Source organism: Melopsittacus undulatus, chromosome 1 (genome assembly GCF_012275295.1).
Source record: "Melopsittacus undulatus isolate bMelUnd1 chromosome 1, bMelUnd1.mat.Z, whole genome shotgun sequence".
Classification (NCBI taxonomy): Eukaryota; Metazoa; Chordata; class Aves; order Psittaciformes; family Psittaculidae; genus Melopsittacus; species Melopsittacus undulatus.
Genome location: NC_047527.1, coordinates 48,832,659 through 48,854,307, shown reverse-complemented (window position 1 = coordinate 48,854,307; position 21,649 = coordinate 48,832,659). Strand labels below are relative to the sequence as shown.

At 39.2% G+C, this 21,649-nt stretch overlaps 1 protein-coding gene across 1 annotated transcript in view; it reads left to right on the top strand.

Moving 5' to 3' along the window:
• Positions 1-253: 253 nt before the first annotated feature.
• The window catches only part of GREB1L (GREB1 like retinoic acid receptor coactivator), a 60,798-nt gene continuing 39,402 nt past the window's right edge, over positions 254-21,649 (top strand). Inside the window, exons 1-8 of the mRNA XM_031052929.2 lie at positions 254-410; positions 660-857; positions 8,732-8,908; positions 11,674-11,850; positions 13,763-13,885; positions 19,023-19,160; positions 19,488-19,607; positions 21,045-21,182. Of these exons, the coding sequence (XP_030908789.2) occupies positions 254-410; positions 660-857; positions 8,732-8,908; positions 11,674-11,850; positions 13,763-13,885; positions 19,023-19,160; positions 19,488-19,607; positions 21,045-21,182 (1,228 nt within the window). The remainder of the gene's footprint in view (positions 411-659; positions 858-8,731; positions 8,909-11,673; positions 11,851-13,762; positions 13,886-19,022; positions 19,161-19,487; positions 19,608-21,044; positions 21,183-21,649) is intronic.

The following is a 21,649-nucleotide window of genomic DNA, read 5'->3' as shown; positions in this document are numbered from 1 at the left end:
GAGGCTGTGTATGCAGTGTATTGAAAATGTGCTAAAAGCTGTCATTGAAATGAGAAGGTGCAGTATACCGGACTGAGTGAGAAATGTGAACATGTAGTCCTAGTTAGAGGTGTTATTTTCACAGCATACTTTCTTGATAACTTCGCATCACTGTCATGATGGATGTGAATAAGACCTCACTCTTCATTTGTAAATGGTCTCCACATGCATTTTCTCATCTGCTTATCAGCAATTTTATTTGTGTTTCTAGATCATGGGGAATTCATATGCAGGGCAACTAAAATCTGCCCGTTTTGAAGAGGCTCTTCATAACTCTATAGAAGCTTCTTTGAGATGCAGCAGCGTGGTCCCACGGCCAATCTTCTCACAGCTGTACCTGGATCCTGACCAGCCACCTTTCTTGCCGGAAGGTAACCATGAAAGTATGCCACATTTCAGTTGTTTTTCTGTGTGAGAATAGGGTGGGATGCATTTCATTAATCATCATCATCATAAATACTAGTAACCCCCCAAACTGGACAGCTGTTAATTGTGTTACACAAAATCTGAATCTTAGGCTTCACTAAGGAGAAAGCATGGCATGCTGGTTATTTTTGTAAAGGAGATAGATGCAAATGCTGTTCAAGTAAAAAGTTAGTTTTCTTTTTGATTCCTCTCAGATGTGAAGCCAAAGGTAGAAGAGCTGGATAAAGAGTTAGTACATCGCTATTCACAAAATGGAAACCTGGACTTTTCTACCAACCAAACTGTTAATGAAATGGAAGATGAAGAGGAGGATGAAGACATGTCAGATTCAAGTAGTCCACCAATCCCATACTCACAAAAACCTGCCCCAGAAGGGTCTTGCACTACTGATGGTTGGTATCCATTTCTTTTACTGTGTGATCTTTACAATGAATTCTCAGTATAATGCCCACTCTCTACAGTTAGAAACTCTTGAACTAGGAAGTCTGGAAATACAGTTTACAGTCAAGGTCTTAAATCTGAGAAAATACTGATTAAGAGGACTTGTTTTAGGACATAAAACATAATGTATTATTTGAAGGCAGTGTCTAAGACTGGCTGTGGCACATCATCAGTTTCTGAAAGCCCCTTATTTTCTGTGGTAATTGGTTTACTGTCCTCAAAGAAGTTACATAAGTCAGGAGCAGTACAGCTGATTCTCAGTCTATCCCTAAATTGTTCTCAGAAACACTGGTAAGCTGGATTTAGTTGCTTCCATGAGCAGAATGAAGACTTTGAAAAGGGAAAACTAAGAGGAGACTTGGTGTTGCTTCTGCTGCTGAGGGGATAAGAGGAATGGTAGTGGAAGCTTTGTTTTGTCTTCCCCATCTGTTTGTTGGACATTGTTTTTTACTCTGAGATTTCCTGACTGTTGGTGAAGATGAGCAAAATTATTGACAGTACTGTTTTTGTTTGGTTTTAAATGTATCAAAGAAAAGGTCAGATCATTATGCTCATACCTATTTGGACCAAGTAACTCGATGTAATTTGCTCATCTTATCCCATAATTGTTCTATTCTGCAGGTGGAACATCCTTAAAGAAGGAAGATTTATTCATATCAAATGTGCTCTCTTAAAAACACCCTCCACCCCCACAAACACTTGAAAACAATCAACCCTTCTCACCAGGTCCAAAAGCCCTTCTTGACATTTTATTAAATGCCTTCTGGAATTGTGAGCTTCCTTGTGCAGGGTTCATAAGAAGTTAGGTTTATAGAATGGTTTTGTATCTTACTGTAGCAGTGATAGAAGTAAGCATTAGTCACTGGTAATTCTTTGACCTTTTGGAGGGTACTTAGTGGCAAATGTTGACTTTTTTTGCCTTTACCCCTTCCTTGCAGCTTACACGGGCATGTTTACTCTCTGTAACAATGTACTGCCAGTTCCCTGTAACACAAAGAACAGAAAGCCTGGATTATGGGAAACTGGGGAATATTTTTGGAAGAATTCGGGTTTCACACAGAAGCATATTTGCTGTCCTTTGAAAGCTAGTAAATTGGTAGGAGAAGTGAAGGAGAAAGTATAGAATTATGTTTTCCTAGGAAGGTATTCTCTATTGAGGACAAGTATCAGTAAACCCTGTATCAATCTGCTGTGGAGAACAGGAGCAGTTCTTATCACTTCTGTTAAAGAAATGGAAAATAAATTGAGCAGGATGCAGAGAAGAGCCAACAGGATGGTAAGAGGAAGAAGTTCTGTCTAATGAGGCTCTTTGCCTACCAGGACAAAAGCTGAGATGGACTATGCCTTTCAAATTTATGAAGGATAAAAAAAATTAGGAGGGAGAAATGCCAGTCATGCCAACAGGGTCCTGCAGAAGTGTAATGGCTGCATAAAATCTTTATGAATGCATTCAAGTTAAAGCTTTAGTGTGCTTTAATTGCTGGTGTCACAGTTCTGGACCAGCCTGCCAGTAGCAGGAGCAGGACTGAAAACCTTATCTGGCTCCAAGGTCACCATGTATATAATTGTGCAATAGCTTTTTATATGACATCAGGAGATCTTTCTCAGACGCATACACTCATTCTAGTGATCCCTGGGTGCACTTGCATGTCCAGACAAAAATGTTAGTTGTGAGCTTTCAGATACATATCTGTGTATTTGCTTGAGAGGTGACCTTCCATCCATGTGCAAACTGTTCCATGTTCTCCAGTGTTGTTCTGAAGGAACTGATTTAGAAGAAAAGTGGTTTTGTATCTGGAAAAGGAAAGGAGAATGCATTTTTTAAAATACTGCTAATGATCTGTTAGGACAGTTTTATGTAAGTGTTTAAAACACCCAGGTTTGCAAACATTCAAGCTGCAGACCATATCTCAGCAAGACATTAATCTGATAGTTCATCTTTCATCTCATTAATGTGCTCTTCCAGAGATGTACACAGGATTTTGCCTTTGTTTACATCCCTTATCTTAAGTTATTTAATTACAAAGATAAGTAACATTAAGAAAATGTTGAAGATTACTGATAGAGTAACTGAAGTCACCGTGTGTTTGAATACTTTAACCTAAGCACATACTTAATTGCTTATCCAAGAACAAAATATTGGTACTAGAACCTACAGCTCATAGCTCCACTTGCTGTAAAACCTGTCACCCACCTTTTAACAAAGATGGGGTGAAAACTTTTTCCCTTTTAAAGTATCTATGGCCTTTGCTTTTCCTGAATTCAGGATGTGTGCCATCATCATCATATCATTTTCTGTGGTGACTTGCTCTTTATTCAGATGGCTGAATTGTCAGTCACATGGATGAAGAAAAAGTAGATCTTGATGCCTTTATTCACTGGTGAAAAAAATCAGTGCCTCACAAGTAAGAGTCTGATGGCTGTGTCTTCTCAGTTGGCCGTAGTACAAGATCACTTCCCTATTAGCTCACTGGAAAAAGCAACTGCATTTGCTATTGATCCTTACTATTTGTCATAGGAGATTCATTTCTTTTCAGAGGCTTTTTTTTTTCTTGCTACTGCTCAACACAAACTTTTATAACCAACTTAACACCTTCCATGAAAATAAGGTTTCAAGAAAAATAATTCTTCATTTTCATGCAGATACCTCAGATAGCAACAAAACAATACAAGAAGCAGTTCTGAACCGTTTGTTTGCTGTAGCTTTAAAAGAGTTTGTTTCTAATTTGTGGAATAGGATTTTATGCAAGCTGTGGGAAACACAATAGTAGCACCTTTCTTTTGTTAGTAAATCCTCAATTTACCTGATGCTTAAAGAAGGGCCAAAGTAGTTTCGAAGAGCAATTAGGTAAGCAGGTACTTAACACCTGATCAGTTACTGTGAAGTTACAATAGCAAGTGACAGTGACCGGTAATTCATATGTAATTCGTGGAAGCTAATTCCCTATGCAAATACCTCATTTACTGCCGTACTACAAGGGCTTCGTACCCCACATTGAAACTACTTCTTACCTGTGGGGAAAGGTAAAATACATACAGATTTCATTTTTAAGACGATTCCAGCACTTTAGGTGTTGACAGTTCTAGGAGTACATTCTAATTTCCAGGGAGACTTGACTGGATTAATTTCAATACAGTGATGTTGGAGAATGCTTCTCAGAAGTGAAAACTAATGAATTTTCTTTCAAAGAAATGCAGATAATGTCTGTTAAAGCTATTCAGTATTCTTTTGTGTGTGTGCTCTCGGTATTTGCAAATCTCTAATCACAAACATAAGTGCCTGATCTTTACTTAAAGCAAAGCTGAGATCCTGTGGGAAGATGATTATTTTTAATGGAACAGCTCAGCTCTGTGCATTTTCTTTTCATAATTACATATTGGTGAAGAATTTTGTGAAGAGAAATTGTTTCGGTTTAGTGGCTTGAGAGTTTTCTCCTCTTCATAGTTAGAGGTCTGTTGAAGGTACACAGGTAAATGTGACACGGAAGTGCCATTCTTTTTTCTGAAGAGTTGTATCTATTAGTGCTGCTTGACACAGAGGATTAGGTGCAAGCTCAGTTATAAATGAATAGCTATGAAATGTAATGGATTTTGCACGTTCTAAGTCTTAAGCATGAGCAGCACAAGTTCTGCTTGTACAGAGACATCATGTTTTGTCTTTCCTAATGTGGAAATAGTTAACTCTAACATAATAATATCAATGCAAAGTCTTGCAAAATATGAAAGAAAATAAGATTGGGCTCTCCGTGTTGCTTGCTAGCTGGAAAAAGAAAATGAGAGAAGGGAATGAATCTCTCCTTCCTCTCCCCACAACCAGTTACGTGCTTCCAAATCAATGTTTCCTGGGTGGAACTTTCTCATTGAGTTCTAAAAAGCAGCAGGAACTTAAAAGTAGAAGAATGATTTGTAGCCCTGAAAGCCAAGGGAAAGAAGGATAACGAAGGTCTGTTGAGTATACCGTCTGCATGTCTTTAAAGGAAAATTCAAGAGTTACACTGTTCAGAAGCAGATTGGCATTCTCTCCATATCTCCTCAGGGAAGGGAGCCCCAGCCATTCCTGGCCAAGCCCCGAAGCCCTCCTTGGCTCTCTTCTTGCTGCTGTTGACTAAATAAGAGAAAAGCCCCTGGAGGCTCTGAGGAGGGTCTGTCTGTGCTGCAGCTTCTTGCTGCTGACCCACTGGGATCCCTTTCTGTTCCGCACCAGGGGAAGCCAGAGGAAGCCCTTTAGTACCAGCTCTGTTACTTGTCTCGCTCTCTCAGGACACGAGGTTGCAGCAGATGGCTGTGAGCTCTGCTGCCTGTCTGTTGGGAAGCTGGTGGCTGCTTTCTGCTGTCTATGGCAGAGAGATACTGATCCTCAAGGTAGCGAATTTTGGCAAGATTTGTGATTTTCAGGAGCTGGTTGGATGACATAGGAGTCCCCAAACTAATGTCCCCTGGGGCAGAAAAGTAATTATAGCTCTTCTCTAACACAGCCTGAACATTACAGAGGCATGTGCTGGCCAGTCTCTGATCCAGAGATGTCGCCAGCCAAAGCAGAGGAGGATGCCAGAGGAGATTGTGCAAGGAGGAAGAAGGGGAACATGTAGTGATCTGAGCCAATTCAGGGGATAAATCTTAGGTATTATTTTCAGATTAGGCAGGATGTAGCATTTCTATAGTATATTCCTATATATCTTAAATGGCAGGAAATACTAATACTAATATCCAGATCAACAGTCACTCATGTAAGAGACTGCCGGTGCCCATGATAATAGGCTGAGGTATATCAGTATCTGCTAAGGGTTCTGATGCATGGGTCCTACTAAGATGTTTCTGATAATGCTTATAAACTTGTTAAAATGTTATGGTGTTTTTCTTGTACCTTCTGCCCAGGGGACACATGCAGATTGGTGATTTGCAGCTACTCCAAGTGTAGCTGAAGTTATTTTGCTTCTGACCTGGATAATACCCAAGTCTGTACTTTCGTCTCAATGTTGCATGCTCTCTCTGAAAGCAAGTCTGTATTGAAACATAGCTGTTAACAATGTTGACAACAAGAATCCTGCTTTCTTTGCTGTCCTAGTATTGCTGTTGCAACAATTCATTCAAAAGCCTCTTACTGGTCAGCATTTGTGCTTCTGGGCATTTCCTGAAAACTTTTAGGCAGAGACAAGGCTAAAGAGTAATTGTGTGAATGTACAGGTTTAAATCTGTTTTGAGATCTTACAGCACTTGCTGTTTCATAATCCTTGGCTACAGATTTCCTGTTTGCCAACATTGTCAGCAGTGGGGAATCTCTCTATTTTAAATCTAGATGTAGAATGGTATTTTCTAAGCATGTCAGCTACTCAGGTTTCCTGAATGCCTAAATATTTAAGGCCACTTTTGAAAATTCTAGATGTGATACCCAAATAGCGTGAACATTTGAATAAGCAAATTCTGTTTTGAATGTAAAAGGAGTTTTGTTTCTAGATCTATCTGCAATGTTTCAAAACTACATTAAAAAGTCTACATAATGCTTCACCAGGTACCTAGTCTTCCATTCGATTAGGATCAGTGTGTTTCTAAGGAATACACTTTAAAGAATTTAATATACTCAAATGAAAATGCATCTAATCAGGAAAGAATAACTTTTGATGTGTAACTTTTTATTGGTCAATTATTGTAATAGTCCACTCATTTGTAAATAGAAACTTAAGTCACTTAATTTTAGTTCACTGGCTGGAAGATCTGTGTGAGGGGCTAATTCAAGAGAGCTTTTAGTCCAAATGAGCTGTTGCTGGAACTGAGCAGACTGAATAACTGAACAAACTATTCAGCCAAGAACTGGTTCAGCAGACTGTGGGTTGTAGGCACAAGACAGAGCCTGTATCAGACCCTGTTTTCAGCAAGCTGCTGCTTGCCAGGAAGTTCATGCTAGCTGATTCCATGCATTCCACTTTGTGCATGCTCTTTGCCTGGTACAGTTTTGAGATAAAACAAGAAACAACTTTCACCATTTTTGCAGAAGCTTTAAGCCATGGGGTTTAGTACAAAGGTGCAGACACAAATGTTACTAATGGTTGAGGTGGCTCTTGGTTAAGCTGTGATCATGTTGTATTTCCACCTGCTCAGTCACTGTCTTTCTCCAGTTGTTTGATTTTTTTTTCTCTTACAATTTCTATAGCAGCTATGGACTACTTGAATAATATTTTAAATGAAGTGTAAGTTATATACATTAATAGCTGAAGTAACTTCAGTAACTTCACACTTAGTTTGGTCTGGTTTTTAACAAAAATGTTGATTAGTGTGATAATGATTTTCTTTACTTTGAAATATTGATTCATGCAGATCCATGCATGTGTTGTCTATGTTATGGTATTTCTGTGGTTGTATCAAAAGAGAGATGGTCCATGGACAAATGTAGGATGTCTTTGAAATGGGGGTGGTGGGTTCAGCTGCAGGGAGATGGGTAAGGCCAGACCATAGCACTGATCTTGCAGCTGGAGAAGTGAGAATTGGAGGGGAGCACAACATAGGAGTCTGGTTCTTCATAAAACTTGATAGTGCTTTCATTGACTTCTGCCTAAGGGAGGTCATAAAGCCTGATGTGATCCCATCTTTTTCCATGGAGGAAGCCACATGACTATTGCTTTCTCTCACACCTGTTGTTTTCTTGCTTGAAAGTACAAATTGCTCACTAAAAATAACATCAGGGAGCTCTACAAAAAAGTGTCAGGTGATTTTGATCCCTGTAAATCCATTGTTGGAGCTAATGGAAGGGTCTTACAATGTTCTTAATTTACTTAGTCAAAAGAATCAAACTTTGAAGCTAGCTTTGGTTTGAGCAAAATATTGGACCAGCTGGATCTCCAGAGGTTCCATAATTGCTCTAAGCCGTCCCAGCCAGGCCTTTGAAAATCTCTGCCATGGATGCTTGGTGCTCACCTTGAGTGCTGAGCTCCCAGGTTTGCCACTGCAGTGCCTGGCCATGCTTTTTTGTGTGTCTCAGCCTGCCATGTACTTGCTGCAGGACATCGAACAGCAACAGCTCACTTCAGTCTCCAGTTTTACTGACTTCTGCTGCTGGCTTTAGCCCTACATTGACCAATAGCACAAGAACCAAGGTTATGTTCTTATTTTGTGTGCATATGTGTATTTGGATGGGAAAACACCTAACCAGAGACTCTAAGTCATGAAGTCCATTAAGACTTCAAGAGAGAGTTGGAAACTTGCAGAAAACGTGGTGTATATCTCTAAAACCAGTGAATGAATCTTCTACTTGCTGGAATTCTTGAATTGTATAGACAAGTTAAAAAAGAGATTCTAAAATATTTTTCCTTTAGTAGGCAGTACTACACTTCAGTCATCAATTTTTATCATTCCTTTGTATTACTTAGTGATGCTTGTGTACAGATGCCAGCCTGTTACAAACAACAAAGACAAAATTGGTTATCTTGAAAAGACTGCGAACTAAAATTTGGCAAACAGAAGTACTCTTTTGTGTGTTTTAAGAGCTGTTTTCTGTTATAAAGTCACAAACTTTTCTTCTTGTTTTGAATGTTTATTGCAAAATTGAGTTTCTGAGCCTTTTGATGCCTGGTCTTTATAGACTTACATCTTTCCTCCACTTAAATGTCTTCAGGATCTCTTTTAAAATAATGCTATCTGTTGTGTCTGAAACTCTGAGCTGGTGAATCTGGTGAGATGCTATCTCAATTTCCTCTGTTTCCCATGAAAGGATATATTAACCCCCCCAGTTACAACATCAAGTTGTGAAACCCCATTTACTTCTGTAACTGATAAAAAGAAAATTAAATGAAATCTTTTGAAGATTTATCATTTGTTTTGGTTTGTTTTGTAGGTTTTTGTCAAGCAGGCAAGGATTTACGGTTAGTATCTCTGTGCATGGAGCAAATTGATATCCCAGCAGGCTTCCTGTTAGTAGGAGCCAAATCTCCCAACCTTCCTGAGCACATTCTAGTCTGCGCTGTTGACAAGCGGTTTTTGCCAGATGATCATGGAAAAAATGCACTTTTAGGTAAGAGATTTTTTTTTTCCCTTATAGCCATAGTAATTCAGAGAAAAAGGTCAGTTCAGAATTATCTGAAGTCATTTCAGCCAATGACCTTCAGTTAGAAATATGTTGAGGAGAGGCTTGTTTTTATTAAATTTAGATCTGTAGCTGAACCTGCCTTAAAAAGCCCATTTTAAAACAAGTCCTTGATTCCACAATTAGCTGCAATCAAAGCTTGGTGATTTCTGTGTAGGCAGAAGTCAATTGTAACCCTGGCAATCTAAATGTGAACCATTCACGTACTCTTTACCTCTACTGATGCTTACAGCATTTTCATTTAAGAAGAAATCTGCTCATGCCACTATTGAAGATGAGCTATCTATTTTTCTGTGGATTAAGGGACAAACTCTGCCCTTGGCTCCACCAGGAGCATTGTTCTCAATAGGAACTCTGAGGGCAGTTTGCTTCTCAAAATCTAATACTTTTCCAAATCTAACGTGTGTGTGGGGAAAAAAACCCCACATTTACGTCATAATTGGTTACATTTAAAATTTTAACAAGAATGCTTCTTGGTGATTGAAGACAGGCATATGTGCAGTTAGGTTTGCTGCCTGGCTCACGACTGGTGCATATTTTAACAGGCTAGTAAAAGTGATTTAGTATATTTTGGCTCCTTTAGCCTGTTTTGAATTTGCTCTCTCATTTCTCCCTCCAGTCATCATGCTGCTTAGCATATATTCAGAAAGACCTTTCAACAGGGAAGAAGTTACAATAAAACATAAATACAGCGATTTACCTACACTGCTCAGATTCTGGTCCAGAACAGAGATGTTTAGCATAACTGTTGAAAGCACCTAATTTTTGTACTTACGTGCTTTAATGTTATTTCTCCCTTTAATCTATTTCATATGCTACTAAACACCGTAAACCTCTGCACCTAAGGCAGAAATCCCACTGACCTGAGTTAGATAGGAGCTGTGGGGTGACATGGCCTTGCTGGGTACAGTTGGAAATGTGGGCTCATGGGATTATCTTGTGTGTACTGTCATCCTCAGAGGAGTTTCTCCCCCACTGATCAGGGGAGGTGTCAAGAACTGATCAATAAGAACTATCTGATAGATAGACAGACAGACAGATGGTATTTAGTCTGATTAAATGTGGTACTACTTGGCTTTGTTGGTAAGCCTTCATCCCCTCACCCCTCAGCTTTGTGTCCATCTACCATTTCTGATATAGTTTCATAATGAGTCTAGTGACTCACATCTCTGCTCTGGCATTACTCATGTCATATATTTAAATGTCTCTATGTGTGTGACTAGTATCTGTGGGGAGAGAATTGGCTTGGTAGCTCTGTGAGATCCTGATGACTGTTTCCAACCGTTATGGAAAGGCACCAATAGTTCTGTGGGTTGCAAGGCAGAAGAGGAGAACTGATTTAGTTCCATGAGAAATAGGATGAAATAATCTACTTCTTGGAATCCTCAGCAGCATGATGGTAAAAGATGATAATGAGGCACAGTAAGGCTAAAGAGAATGGCCTAATTAATAGGAGTTCTGCAGAAAATGCATTGCATCAAAAGGACTGAACATTTTTTTTTCCATAAAACTACAAATTTGGTTGCCAGGTGAGTGTAGGAACCAGTGTTCCCCACAGTGCTTGACATTGTTGAAAATAATGATAGTCATGAGGACGAAAATTGGTTCTGTTAGAGATCTTGAACCGATCAGTAAATGGGGAAAAAACCCCAAACAACCACAAAATTAAGGCATTTCTACTTGGTATTTATTTGTCCAGCCCTATTATAAATAATTGTCCATGTTCCAGAAAGAATATAAAGTATTTCTTCATTAAGGGTTGAAAGCAATTCAGAGATGAGTGGAGTGGCAAGTAAGCCAGAAGAGTTTAATTGTTCAGCATTAGATAGTAGAGGGCTTATTCAAAAAACAAGGATTTTAAGATAGGCCCATTTCAGAACATGCCCTGTGCTTTGTTCTAGGAGATGATAGACCGATGCCATCTGTATACAACATTCCTATTAGCATGGTTGTGAATGGCACTGGAAATCAAGAGTGCTTACAATCCTCAGTCTGGAACTTATCTTCCAGACCTCCACTCAACTCTGTTGAAACCGTGTTGGAAACATTGCAGAAGAGCAGACTTTGTTCCTGATCTGTTACTTTCATGAGAGGCTGTAGGTTTTTGACAACATTCTGAAGCACTCCTAACTTTTGCCATGGAAATCTTGACATCAAATGATTGCTTTAAGACTTTAAGAAGCTTGTAAGGTCCAGCTCTCTTGGAAAGTGCTTTATAAAAATGAGTCTCAATGAAAATTTATTACATGTCACATAAAATTATTACTATGGATTAGCTACTGTTTTGAGAGAGAGATGCATGCAGTGTGGTGCTCATGGGTTTTTAAATGTATAAAAATGGAATTATGTTTTTTTTCTTATGGAAATTTCCTAGTTTGGCATCATAGTTCTCCCCCTACCAAGTAGTTATTCCCTTCTACACTGTGTAAAGTAGAAAATTGGTGGCAGGATTTTGGCATAAGTTAATAAGATATAGAAAGATGGAAAAGTTTCAGAAAAGCTAAGGCTAAAATCTGCCTGTGTTTGGCTTCTTTCTGACACACATGTACTGTGAATGTATATCCATGGAAGCTGTCTAGCTGAAGGCCTCTAGTAGCTCCGAACTGGACATACAGGTAGGTTAAAATAGCCTTACTCTTTACAGATAGTACCAGTCATTTAATCTGTGTATATCTTCTGCTTCATTCCTCCAGGATTTTCTGGGAATTGTATAGGCTGTGGAGAAAGAGGATTTCGGTACTTCACAGAGTTTTCTAATCATATCAACCTGAAATTAACCACTCAGCCAAAGAAGCAGAAGCACTTAAAGTACTACCTAGTAAGAAGCTCCCAAGGTGTACTGTCAAAGGGACCCCTTATTTGCTGGAAAGGTAATAAAGATGCCCATTCACTTATGGGATTTTTATTATATTAGTGTGATGTTGGATGAAAAATTAAAAGTTGCTGTTGTAAATGTGTGCATCAAAAGGAACTGTACACGACTTTCATTATTGCACTGATTTCACTGAAGTGTGGATTTTGCCAAAGAGGTCTTAATAGTAACCATGCAATTGTAAATAGTCCTACTCCATTTCCCCATACTTTCAGTAGAAGCCCTAAGTCTGCCCATCTTAAGATATGCAGCCATCTGGGTAGAAGAAATAAGGTTGCTCTGTCTGCTGATTCTTTTCTGTGCCTGAAGCAAGATGACTCACAGCCAGGGCTCCAACACTGGCTTTCCACTGATATTCATCTTAGCTGTTGCAATTCAATATGTCTAATGCCTGAGGATAGCTAGCACACTATAAGATTAAGAAAGCTCAGGCCACTGATCTCAGGGAAAGAGGAGAGATCTTGCATATTATTGCCATTTATAGTGTATTTTACACTTGGATTTAGCCTCCAGTGGAGCAGCCTGTGCAATATTATGTGCTAAAGAGATGATGTTTGTGACCCAAAGGAAAGGTATCCTTGGGGCCTGTTATTGGTGGATGCAGGTTTTTGGAGCTAGAGCCATGCAAAGATTCAAGGAGGGAATGGTTTACCTACTCACTGTCTACTAGGATGGTGTATATGCAGAAAGCCTGTCTTCCTCAGCTGTGGTCTCACTCAGTAAAGACAGTTTGATCTGGTGCCTGTTGTTCCAGAGAGGATGATGTGAGGAAAGGAGAAGCTCCACAGGAGGACTGACACACATCTGCAGAGTCACATCCTTATGTGAATAGCAGCATGACACCAGAAAGAGATGGTTATCTCTGAGCTGTATGAGCGATTATAGTATTGTATCAGTTAGTGGTTCAAAGGGATCCTGGCTTCAGCTGCTTTTCTCTGTTACAAGTATAATTAACTACAGCTTTAGAGTAAATGTGTATTTCAGCAGCATTTGTATTTCACACAAAACTACAGAAAGATTAAATTTGGTAGTGAAGTTCCAGATGCAGAAAAAGGAAACCTTAATGTACTTTTGGGATCCTTTTCCTGAAACCCCACCCTGGTGCTCATGCAGTTGAGGTTGGCCTGGTAAATGCAGTCAGGAGTAACAAGGCAGTTACTGGGGTCACTTTTGGCCATATGCTGATTATAAGTGTTTTGAGGACCCATGAAAGTTTGGGAAGTTGGCCAGGAAATGACCTCATGGGCATTTTTTCAATATGCTCTATCTCCCTATTGCTACCATCTGCCTGGTAACCCTCCACCCTTTACTTACATTAAAGGTCTAATTAGAAGAAGAGAAATGCTTTTAAACACTCCCTTTTCTTCACACAAAGCCTGATTAGATCTCAGTTTTAAAGCTGGAGTAATGTGCGAATTTTAAGGTGACTTTCTCCTCCCTCAACTCAGTTTTCATCCAGACAGACAGCCACAGCGCTGAGATCTCCCTGAAGGTTTTATGGAGGCATACTAAGAATCTGGGTTTCAGCACAATTTTTCCTTTTAAAGGGCAACATATGACGGTTTGTATAAAGGTTGTGCCACAGAAGTTGCTGAGTGTTTCCTGGGACATGTCCAGTATCTTCAGATCTCTTGGAAGCTGCAGACGGAGGGCTCTTGCCATTTTGCAGCATCTGGTCTGTATTTGCCTGTCCCTCCGAGTGGCCCCCAGGGAAGTTTTGTTAATTAGAAGACAAAGTTGACTAAACTGCGAGAGCCCTATTTTCACTGAATGCTGCCATTTGCTGCTGTTTGTTGTACGTGCTGTATGTTTTGCTTTTAACATTTTGTCGCCTTTCACCACTGTGTTGCTGAACTTTCTTTCTGGAAGGCAGGCCTTGTTAATATGTACTGTAGCTGCTTCGTTTGCAGAATGTAGAAGCAGGCAATCATCTGCTGTTAGCCTCTCTGCTAAACCAAATCCTTCGGTGTCACCGTCCACGACCCCAGAGGGTGGATCAGCTAATGGATACAAATCAGGGTTCACTCAGACAGGTAGGAGCTGAAAGTGCTATAAAGATAACCATTGGGGGTGGTAAGTTACCTCAGGTACTGGTGGTTCAGGGATGCTGCAAATAACTGGGTATTTACCTCAAACCATGTGCAGATTACAGCAGGGAGGATGCCTTTCAAAATTTGCTTTGTGAAAGATCAAGACCCAAGTGAAGCTGAAGGTTAGCTTAGTCCTCATAGGAGTAGTCAATTAAAAACTGTTAAAGGATCTTTTGATTAATTCATTTGATTCTGTTCCTCCCTGTGTTGGTTTCATTTATTTTGTGGATCTCAAAAAAACTTGAATTACACATTTCTAGGGAGGTGTTTACTTAGTCTATAGACTAGGCTGTTTTTCTCAAAAAGGAAAAGAATCTCCTTTTGGGGCTGGGGGGGGTAGTTTTTATTTATTTGCTTATTTATTTATTTAAATTTTATTGCACACAAGGGTGTGCTTAGAATAGCAGTTCCCCCATATGCATACAGTGGTTTTGTGTTATGCGAGCTAAGATACATCTTATAACAGTTCTATAAAGCTATTAATAGTATACTTCAACAAAGTGAAACTATAAAAATCAATTATCGGCTGACAAAGAAGCAGCATCTTAATTTCATTCATCTGTTTATTGCAAATAACCAAGGTGCTTTTCTTTGAGCTATTTTTTCTCATCGCTTTATTGCAGCTCCATCTGTGCTGTTGTATGGTTTTGTGTCTGTTTGTGCTACTTCCTGAAAAATGAAAAACAGGAGAAAACTTTCTGTTAGTTCTTGCAATTGGTTGTTTGTACCAGAACAAATGTTTCTCTCGGGGAGTATGAAATGCAGATACAAAACTGAGATTGTTAAAACACTTCTTCCACTTTCAAAATATGTTAAGAAGGAATAACAAACAAAAGCTGAACACATGCATTCGTATGAAATTGTAATTGCCGATCAATATGTTCAGAGACACTTTTCCCAGGTGGTCACCCCTGTCTCTGTTTAGGAAGCTATGTGCTTTAGACCTTCATTAAAATTAAATGAGTGTTGTTTAAATACATCTGTGTTTCATTGCATGCTCCCATGGTTTCCAGATCCTGGCATGAGAACTGTGCAGATGCATGAGAACATATTTATTTGAAACAAAAAGTAATCCATTATTTACACAGCTTTGTCTTCTATTGTACCTGCCAAGTTAATAGATACACCTTTTATATACTGGTTTTTCCTTATCACTCACTGTGATTTTCAGTCTACTTGGTGTTTCTTTGTGTCACTGTTTGTACTCTTAGGTCATGGTTGCCAAAACCTTTTCGCCTCCTGCTGTTATCTTCTAGTGAAGATAATGCCACATTCACATACATGAATCCCCTGTGACCAGGAGAAAGGGGGGAGAGCACGTTTTTTTTGGTGGTGTGAATTCTGACATGTGTCACCTATGATGGAGGTCTGACTTTTTCTCTCCTAGGCTCTGAACAGCTGTTTGTACTTTGAGCTGACTTCTTGGTTGTTTTGTAACAGGACTACTTTTTAGCAAGTCACTTTCTGAAATTGTTTTCAGTTTATTGTCAACTCACACCCATTTTTTCCTTGTAAACTTGTGTCAGTATTTCTGGTTTCTGCCTTTATAAATGAGTGAGTGGTTTGACCTCCAAGTTCTGGAAGATGCCTATAGGTAGGGAGTTGCGGGCACACTCAGAGTACTGCATTGAAATGGTAATTTCATTATAGAAATTAGAACACAAGAGAATTCTGAAATACCATAGTTAATGTTGACAGTATGGTGTGGCCATGACATTGCAGACAGGTGTCAGGTTCACCTTTCATGATGATGGGTGAAGATGCAGCTCTGTTGCAAAGAAGAGATAACTGGTGATGAAAAATGGCTGAAATCTTGAACAGTATCGAAAATTCAATTTTAGCAGGCACATGAAAGGGAAAACTTCAATTCAGGTGTTAAAAGGGTGTTAGGCAACTGGACAGTTTGTTTTGAGGAAAGCTTTAGCACTACATATTTGCTGTATCATATTTAACGAGAGATCAGTGATTTTTCTCCAAAGCCCCTGGCCTGGTGGTCTGTTTTGTTCAGCATTCAGAATAATTCCTGTGAATGTAGACAAGGTTTTCTGGTGGAGCAGCAGCAGTAAAGACTTCTGTGTTTGTTCCCCTCTGTGTTACTTTGTCTGGCAAAGCAGACTCTTCTCCACACTCTCCTTCACCAAATGGTGTGTGGCCTGAGGGTGAATATATTTGGCAGATCAAGTTGGTCTTTGCCTTCTGTTTTCTTTACCCGACTGTTTTACTAGGACATCTGTAGGTGAACTTAGCCTGCTTTGCCTACTTGTTGCAGGCTACTTTCTGGACAGACGCTGAGTGAATATTCTTTCACTCCAGTTAAAAGAATTTGGATTTGTCAGTGTACAGTCATTCAAATATTGATTTTTTTTTCTTGAAGTAAATTGCAGATATTAAATGTTAAAGCAGGGACCTACATTCTGAGAGGTTTGGAATTGTTTCTGATTTACAGTTTTATACTGGACAAGAATTATGGTTTGTTCTTCAGTTTATCCAACTAGAAAATGAGGTTTACATATTTAAGACTTGGTAAAGTGCTCTAAGGCGCTGCTGTTTGTTAATTCATTCCAAGAGTATGGGCTCAGATACCCTTCGTTTCTTATCCAGACTTATAAATGGATGTACAGTTCTCATAGCCTTATAGACAATAGTGTTGTAAGGAGGATAACCTCCTTACAACATTTGATATTTTTTCTGCCTTAAGTCAAGCTCAGCTATGTCTAAACTTCTCTCAAAGACTGAGCAGCTTGTTCTTGAAAATCTCAGGTGGTGGAGATTATTCTGCAACCTTCTAAAGCAACTTATTCGAGTGCTTATGCCCTATGCTTGCTGGGAGCAAGTCATGTGTCTCTTTCCCTTCACTTTCCCATCTGTAACATGGCATAACTGTTTACTTGCCCATCCCATGGAGGTATTTTGAGGAGCAGTGAGATAGTGCTTTTTACACTTAAAATGGTTTTTTGAATGTATGGAACACAAAATATTGTGGAAGAGGTCAATCATGGATTCGGTAGATTATAATATTCTATAGGAACACCCAGTTAAATGTTTGTTACGACTCCTAAAAAATACCAATGCATAGTGAATTCTTAGGAGCGCAAAAATAATTATTACAGGCATAGGTGAGTTTAGATAAGTGTGTGTGACTGTTTATATAATAAAAATGATATACACATACATATATATTGTTTTAATCATTACTTAATTAAATAACTTATTTTCTCAGATTCTTCGGTATTCAGTCCAGCAAAATCGTCTTCTGCTATTAATTTAAGTGGAACTCAAGACCCATCCCGGAACAAGAACATTGTGAAACCTCTGGCTCTGTCAGTACAGCTCGTAGGAAAAGCATTTGCTGCAGGTACAGCTTTGCTTTCCAGGGTACCTCTCAGCTATCCTGGAAATCACTGTCTTAACAGCCAATAGATAATTGAGTCATCATTTTGGTGGAAAAAGTAAAGGAAAATGTACGCTAGGATTCTCCAAAACTCTCATCTTCTTGCAGTCCTCTGCACAGAAAATTTTCATGGCCATTACTGCCCCAAAAGTGAGCCTCATCTTGGCTTTCAGATTTGACATTGTGATAAAAGTGCATGTCATACCCCTTGTTGCGCTTCCTAAGATATGTAAGAGAGCATGAAAGTCACCTCTTGATATCAGACTGATTCTTGCCTCAGTAACTGAGAGCTGTGTGGTGTTCTGCATTTGTAACAGGTATAGTTCCTCCACATACATTTAAAGGAGTTTTAATATCTGTGCTGTTTTAATTATTCATTTCTATGTTGTGTGTTTAATAACGTAGGATCCTCAGTTGTGGTATCTAAATCGCTCACTGGTTCTCTGTGTGATATTCTGATTGTTTATTACTTTAGCTAGTTATTCCTTTAAGCAATGAAAAAAAAAGGTTACTACAGGGAAGTACCCTTGAATACGAAAAAATATAAATTTATTTGGTTTATATATGCACATGAGCATTAAATTTTATAATGATGTATATATCTTCTATTTTATACAATTTATATTGTTGTTGTACATAATATTATGCTGTACCTAATGAATCAGTAATGGTTCTTTATGTAAAATACCTTTTTCCTCTCCATACTTGTCTAAGAGAATTTGTCTTGCAGTGAAGTTACTTCCCACCATTTCAGCCACTTCTGTAACTGATCTATATTGACCATCTCTGTCCATACCAAATCACTGACTGAGTAAAAATGGGGAATGTCAATGGGCAAGTGATGTTATTCAAATTTTGCTGACTGGCAACCTGAGGCTCTGGTGCCTGTATTTATTTGGATGATTGTGGCTGGAGAGTTCCACTTTGCATTGCTTTAAGCTGAATAACCACATTTCAAATGCTTTCTGTTGCAGCTTTCATCAGCCAGCTGCCAATCTCCTGCTGCTGCTCCTGGAATATGTTCCTGGGAGCTAACTAAGTGTGGAGCTGGCAGATAACGACAAGGAGCTGTAGTCCCCACTGAGCTCCATGTCTTCTCTATGCAGTTTGTGCCATTGCATTTTTTATTCCTGGAAGAATTGGGCTCTGAAAAAGCATAGGGAGCTCAGGAGTGGGAGAATAACAGCTGGCGATCCTCCATTGTTGTCGTTTCATTTTGTTACCTGCATCTAACGGTTCTGCCAGGGTGTCAGGCTTGCTGTGTACAGTACACGGACAACTGGGGGAAAAATACACAGATACACCGAAGTGGCTTAGATATGTTTACAACCTGAATTAACTATGCGTTTTTTCGTTTTAGTTTTCAGGATCTAAAAAAACATGTCACAAACTACACAATCATTCTCTGTGTGTGTAGTTTTCTTGTTTATTTTGGTGGGTTTCTTTGGGTATTTTTGTTCTGCCTATCCGCTCCACCCTGAAATCTGAAGACCTCATTTCAAGGTTAGGATTTTGCAGCCTATGCCCAAATTATTCTCTGCCAAGTACACTTCATGCTTTCCATGGAGTATGTTTCTTTCAGTCACGCATCTTGCCCTGTTCTTTTGTGTATCCATGTGGCTGTATTATTTTGTTTGTTTGTTTTCAAGATTGTCTCAAGCCACACATTCTGTATTTTATTATACTCAGCTCCTCTTTCACTGCGTGCCACTGATGTTGCTAATGGAAACGCTAATGGAGGAAGAAATAGCGTATTGAGTTCTACAGCCTCACGGCCAATGCCTCACTCAACATCTCCCAGTCCTGGCTGTGCAGCTGGAGACCAAGGTAAAGAAAATTTTTCTGTTCTTTTATTTTAAGCAGCACTGGCTGTTGAGCCTGAAATCGGTGATTTTGTTCTTCTTCTCATTATAGCTGTTTCTGCAATTCTGTCTTTACAGATCCATTTGGTTTTTGACAAGGCCATTAATGATAATTTTGTACTTTTCAACACAGGTAGCAACGTTTTTCACATCGTAGTCTGGTTTCATGTAAATTTAGGTGTAAACCTCTGGTGTTCTGTGACGTGTTACCAGCTCAACACCAATATGAAATGGAAATGTGGGTTGGATTGGGTGGATGGGGCTTAGAATTAGTTTTTGTTTTCCTTCTCAGCATCAATGTCAAGTTCTGGACCACCAAAGAAACGTCACCGGGGATGGTCTCCTGGGTCCCCAGTCCCTCCTCCTGGTTTGGCAGTACCTGTTCCTACAATTCGGCCTGCAGCAAGAACAGGTAAAACTTGACTGATACAGAGATGTTGTTTTTATAAAACTGTTCTCAGCTGAACTGGTAGCCCTGTGCTGCTTCTCTTGTGTTGCACAGAAAGCATAGCTAAGCTTGTTGAAGTAGTTAAGGACAGCGTGGAAAGTTTTTCAGATGCCCCAGAAAAGCACACATTGCCTTGTGCTTGTTGCCATAATCTTCAGATGGGACACAGGGAAAGTGAAACTATGTGAGGAGACTGTGAGACGAGATGTCTTTTGTGCATGGAAAAGCTGTAGCATCATGATATGAAATAGGATTAATTACAAGTATGTGTGAATACTCATCAATATCCATGCAGATACCTCTTTATACATAACTGTTAATATAACTGCTCACTATTTGAGCACTTTTCAGTTGAGGGATTCAGCATACTTTGTAAAGGGGAATATACAACTATTTCTTCCTGTCTCTATAGAGGGAGAGAATAAATGTACAAAGAGGAAAAAACCCATTTGTCAACATACACAGTGTATTTTTAACTCTGCTTTTGAAGGTTTGGTTTTGAGATATTTAGGAGCTAATTTTAAGAGATATGCATCACAGGAAGAAGGGTTGCATGGTAGTGCAGGCCTGCCTGCTTGGTCACCTGAAGACAGTCGTATCTTTTGGGGATTTCTAGCTTCAGAGACTTGCTGAATATGTGAGATACAAGGCAGTCTCCCCCTTTTTCTTGAGTTTGTCTCCACCAATCTAATACCTCTGCTGTGTACTCCATTTTCTATGGCTTTCATAGTATTTTTCCTGGTGGATAAACAATTTTCGCTCCTAAAACACACGCACACATTCATGATGCCTTTGATACTCTTCTGCTGATGGCACTGTTTGAAAAATCTGTTACAAACACCAAGTGAAGCCTGAGAAACTTCTGAAGCAGACCTCATGCTGAAACCTGATTTCAGAGTTCTTGCACTTTATTTCTTTTAACTTGTAAAAGCTTCTCTTCCTCATTCATGAGTAAAGTCTAATTTTTATCCTTGTGGCAACTGTCTGAGGACAGCTTTGAGATTTTGGCTTGTGTTTGTTTTTCTTATCTACGTATATTCTAGATCAGAAGTCAGAGCAGTCTTCCCTTGTATTGAGAGTCAGTATTGAGAGGTAGCCTCTGTCTTAGAGGTGGCCTTTTGGCTTAGTACTTGGCATTGTTTACAGATGCATATTCAAACCTGTCTTCTCCTCTCTCATTCCCACCAACAATACAGTGGTCAGAAGAAGTTTTATTTTAGGGGTGGGACTACAGGAGGATATAGGCTCTTCATTTGAATTACTTCAAACTATAGCAGGAAATGCAGAGACCTTTGAATTTTATTACAGTTAGTGATCTGCAGTAATTTTTTCTTTATTTGTTCATACGGCCAAATCACAGTATGAGCCTTTTAGTAATGGAAGCTTCTCTTTATTTTATAGAGCCTCTTTTGTCAGCCCCAGTTCCTCAATCCATGTTAACTGGAATTTTACAGCCTCAACCCATCCCAGCAGGGGAGACTGTAATAGTTCCTGAAAACCTGCTGAATAACTCGGGAGTCAGACCAGTGATTCTGATAGGTAAGTCTTACACTAGGGAATCAAATGCTGCATTTTGCACAAATATGTGCTCCCTTAGGAGAAAACGTTTTTTGTTGGTTCTGGCATTCCGTACAATAGGAAGTCAGTTTGCCAAGGATAGTTTAGGTGCTCAATATATAAAACTGGAAGTCAGGCAATCCCTGGAGAGCCCAATTTGCAAACAGGTCACGATTAGGTCAGATCTGCACAAAACCTCTGGCCAAATTGAAGTTTTGAACAAATGAGATTTTTGTAAAATCCAAGAATAAAATATTACCATGTGATGAAAACAGCTTTCCAATGTAAACAACTTACAAAACAAGCAAATATTTCCTGCAGTATTTATAGTCCAAATACTGAAGCCCAGGGATTCTGCATGAGAACCAGAAAACTGATTCAGATTGACTAATCAGAAGCAAATCATGCTTACTCTGTCTTTTATAGTTCATACTTCTTGTAAGCAAGTG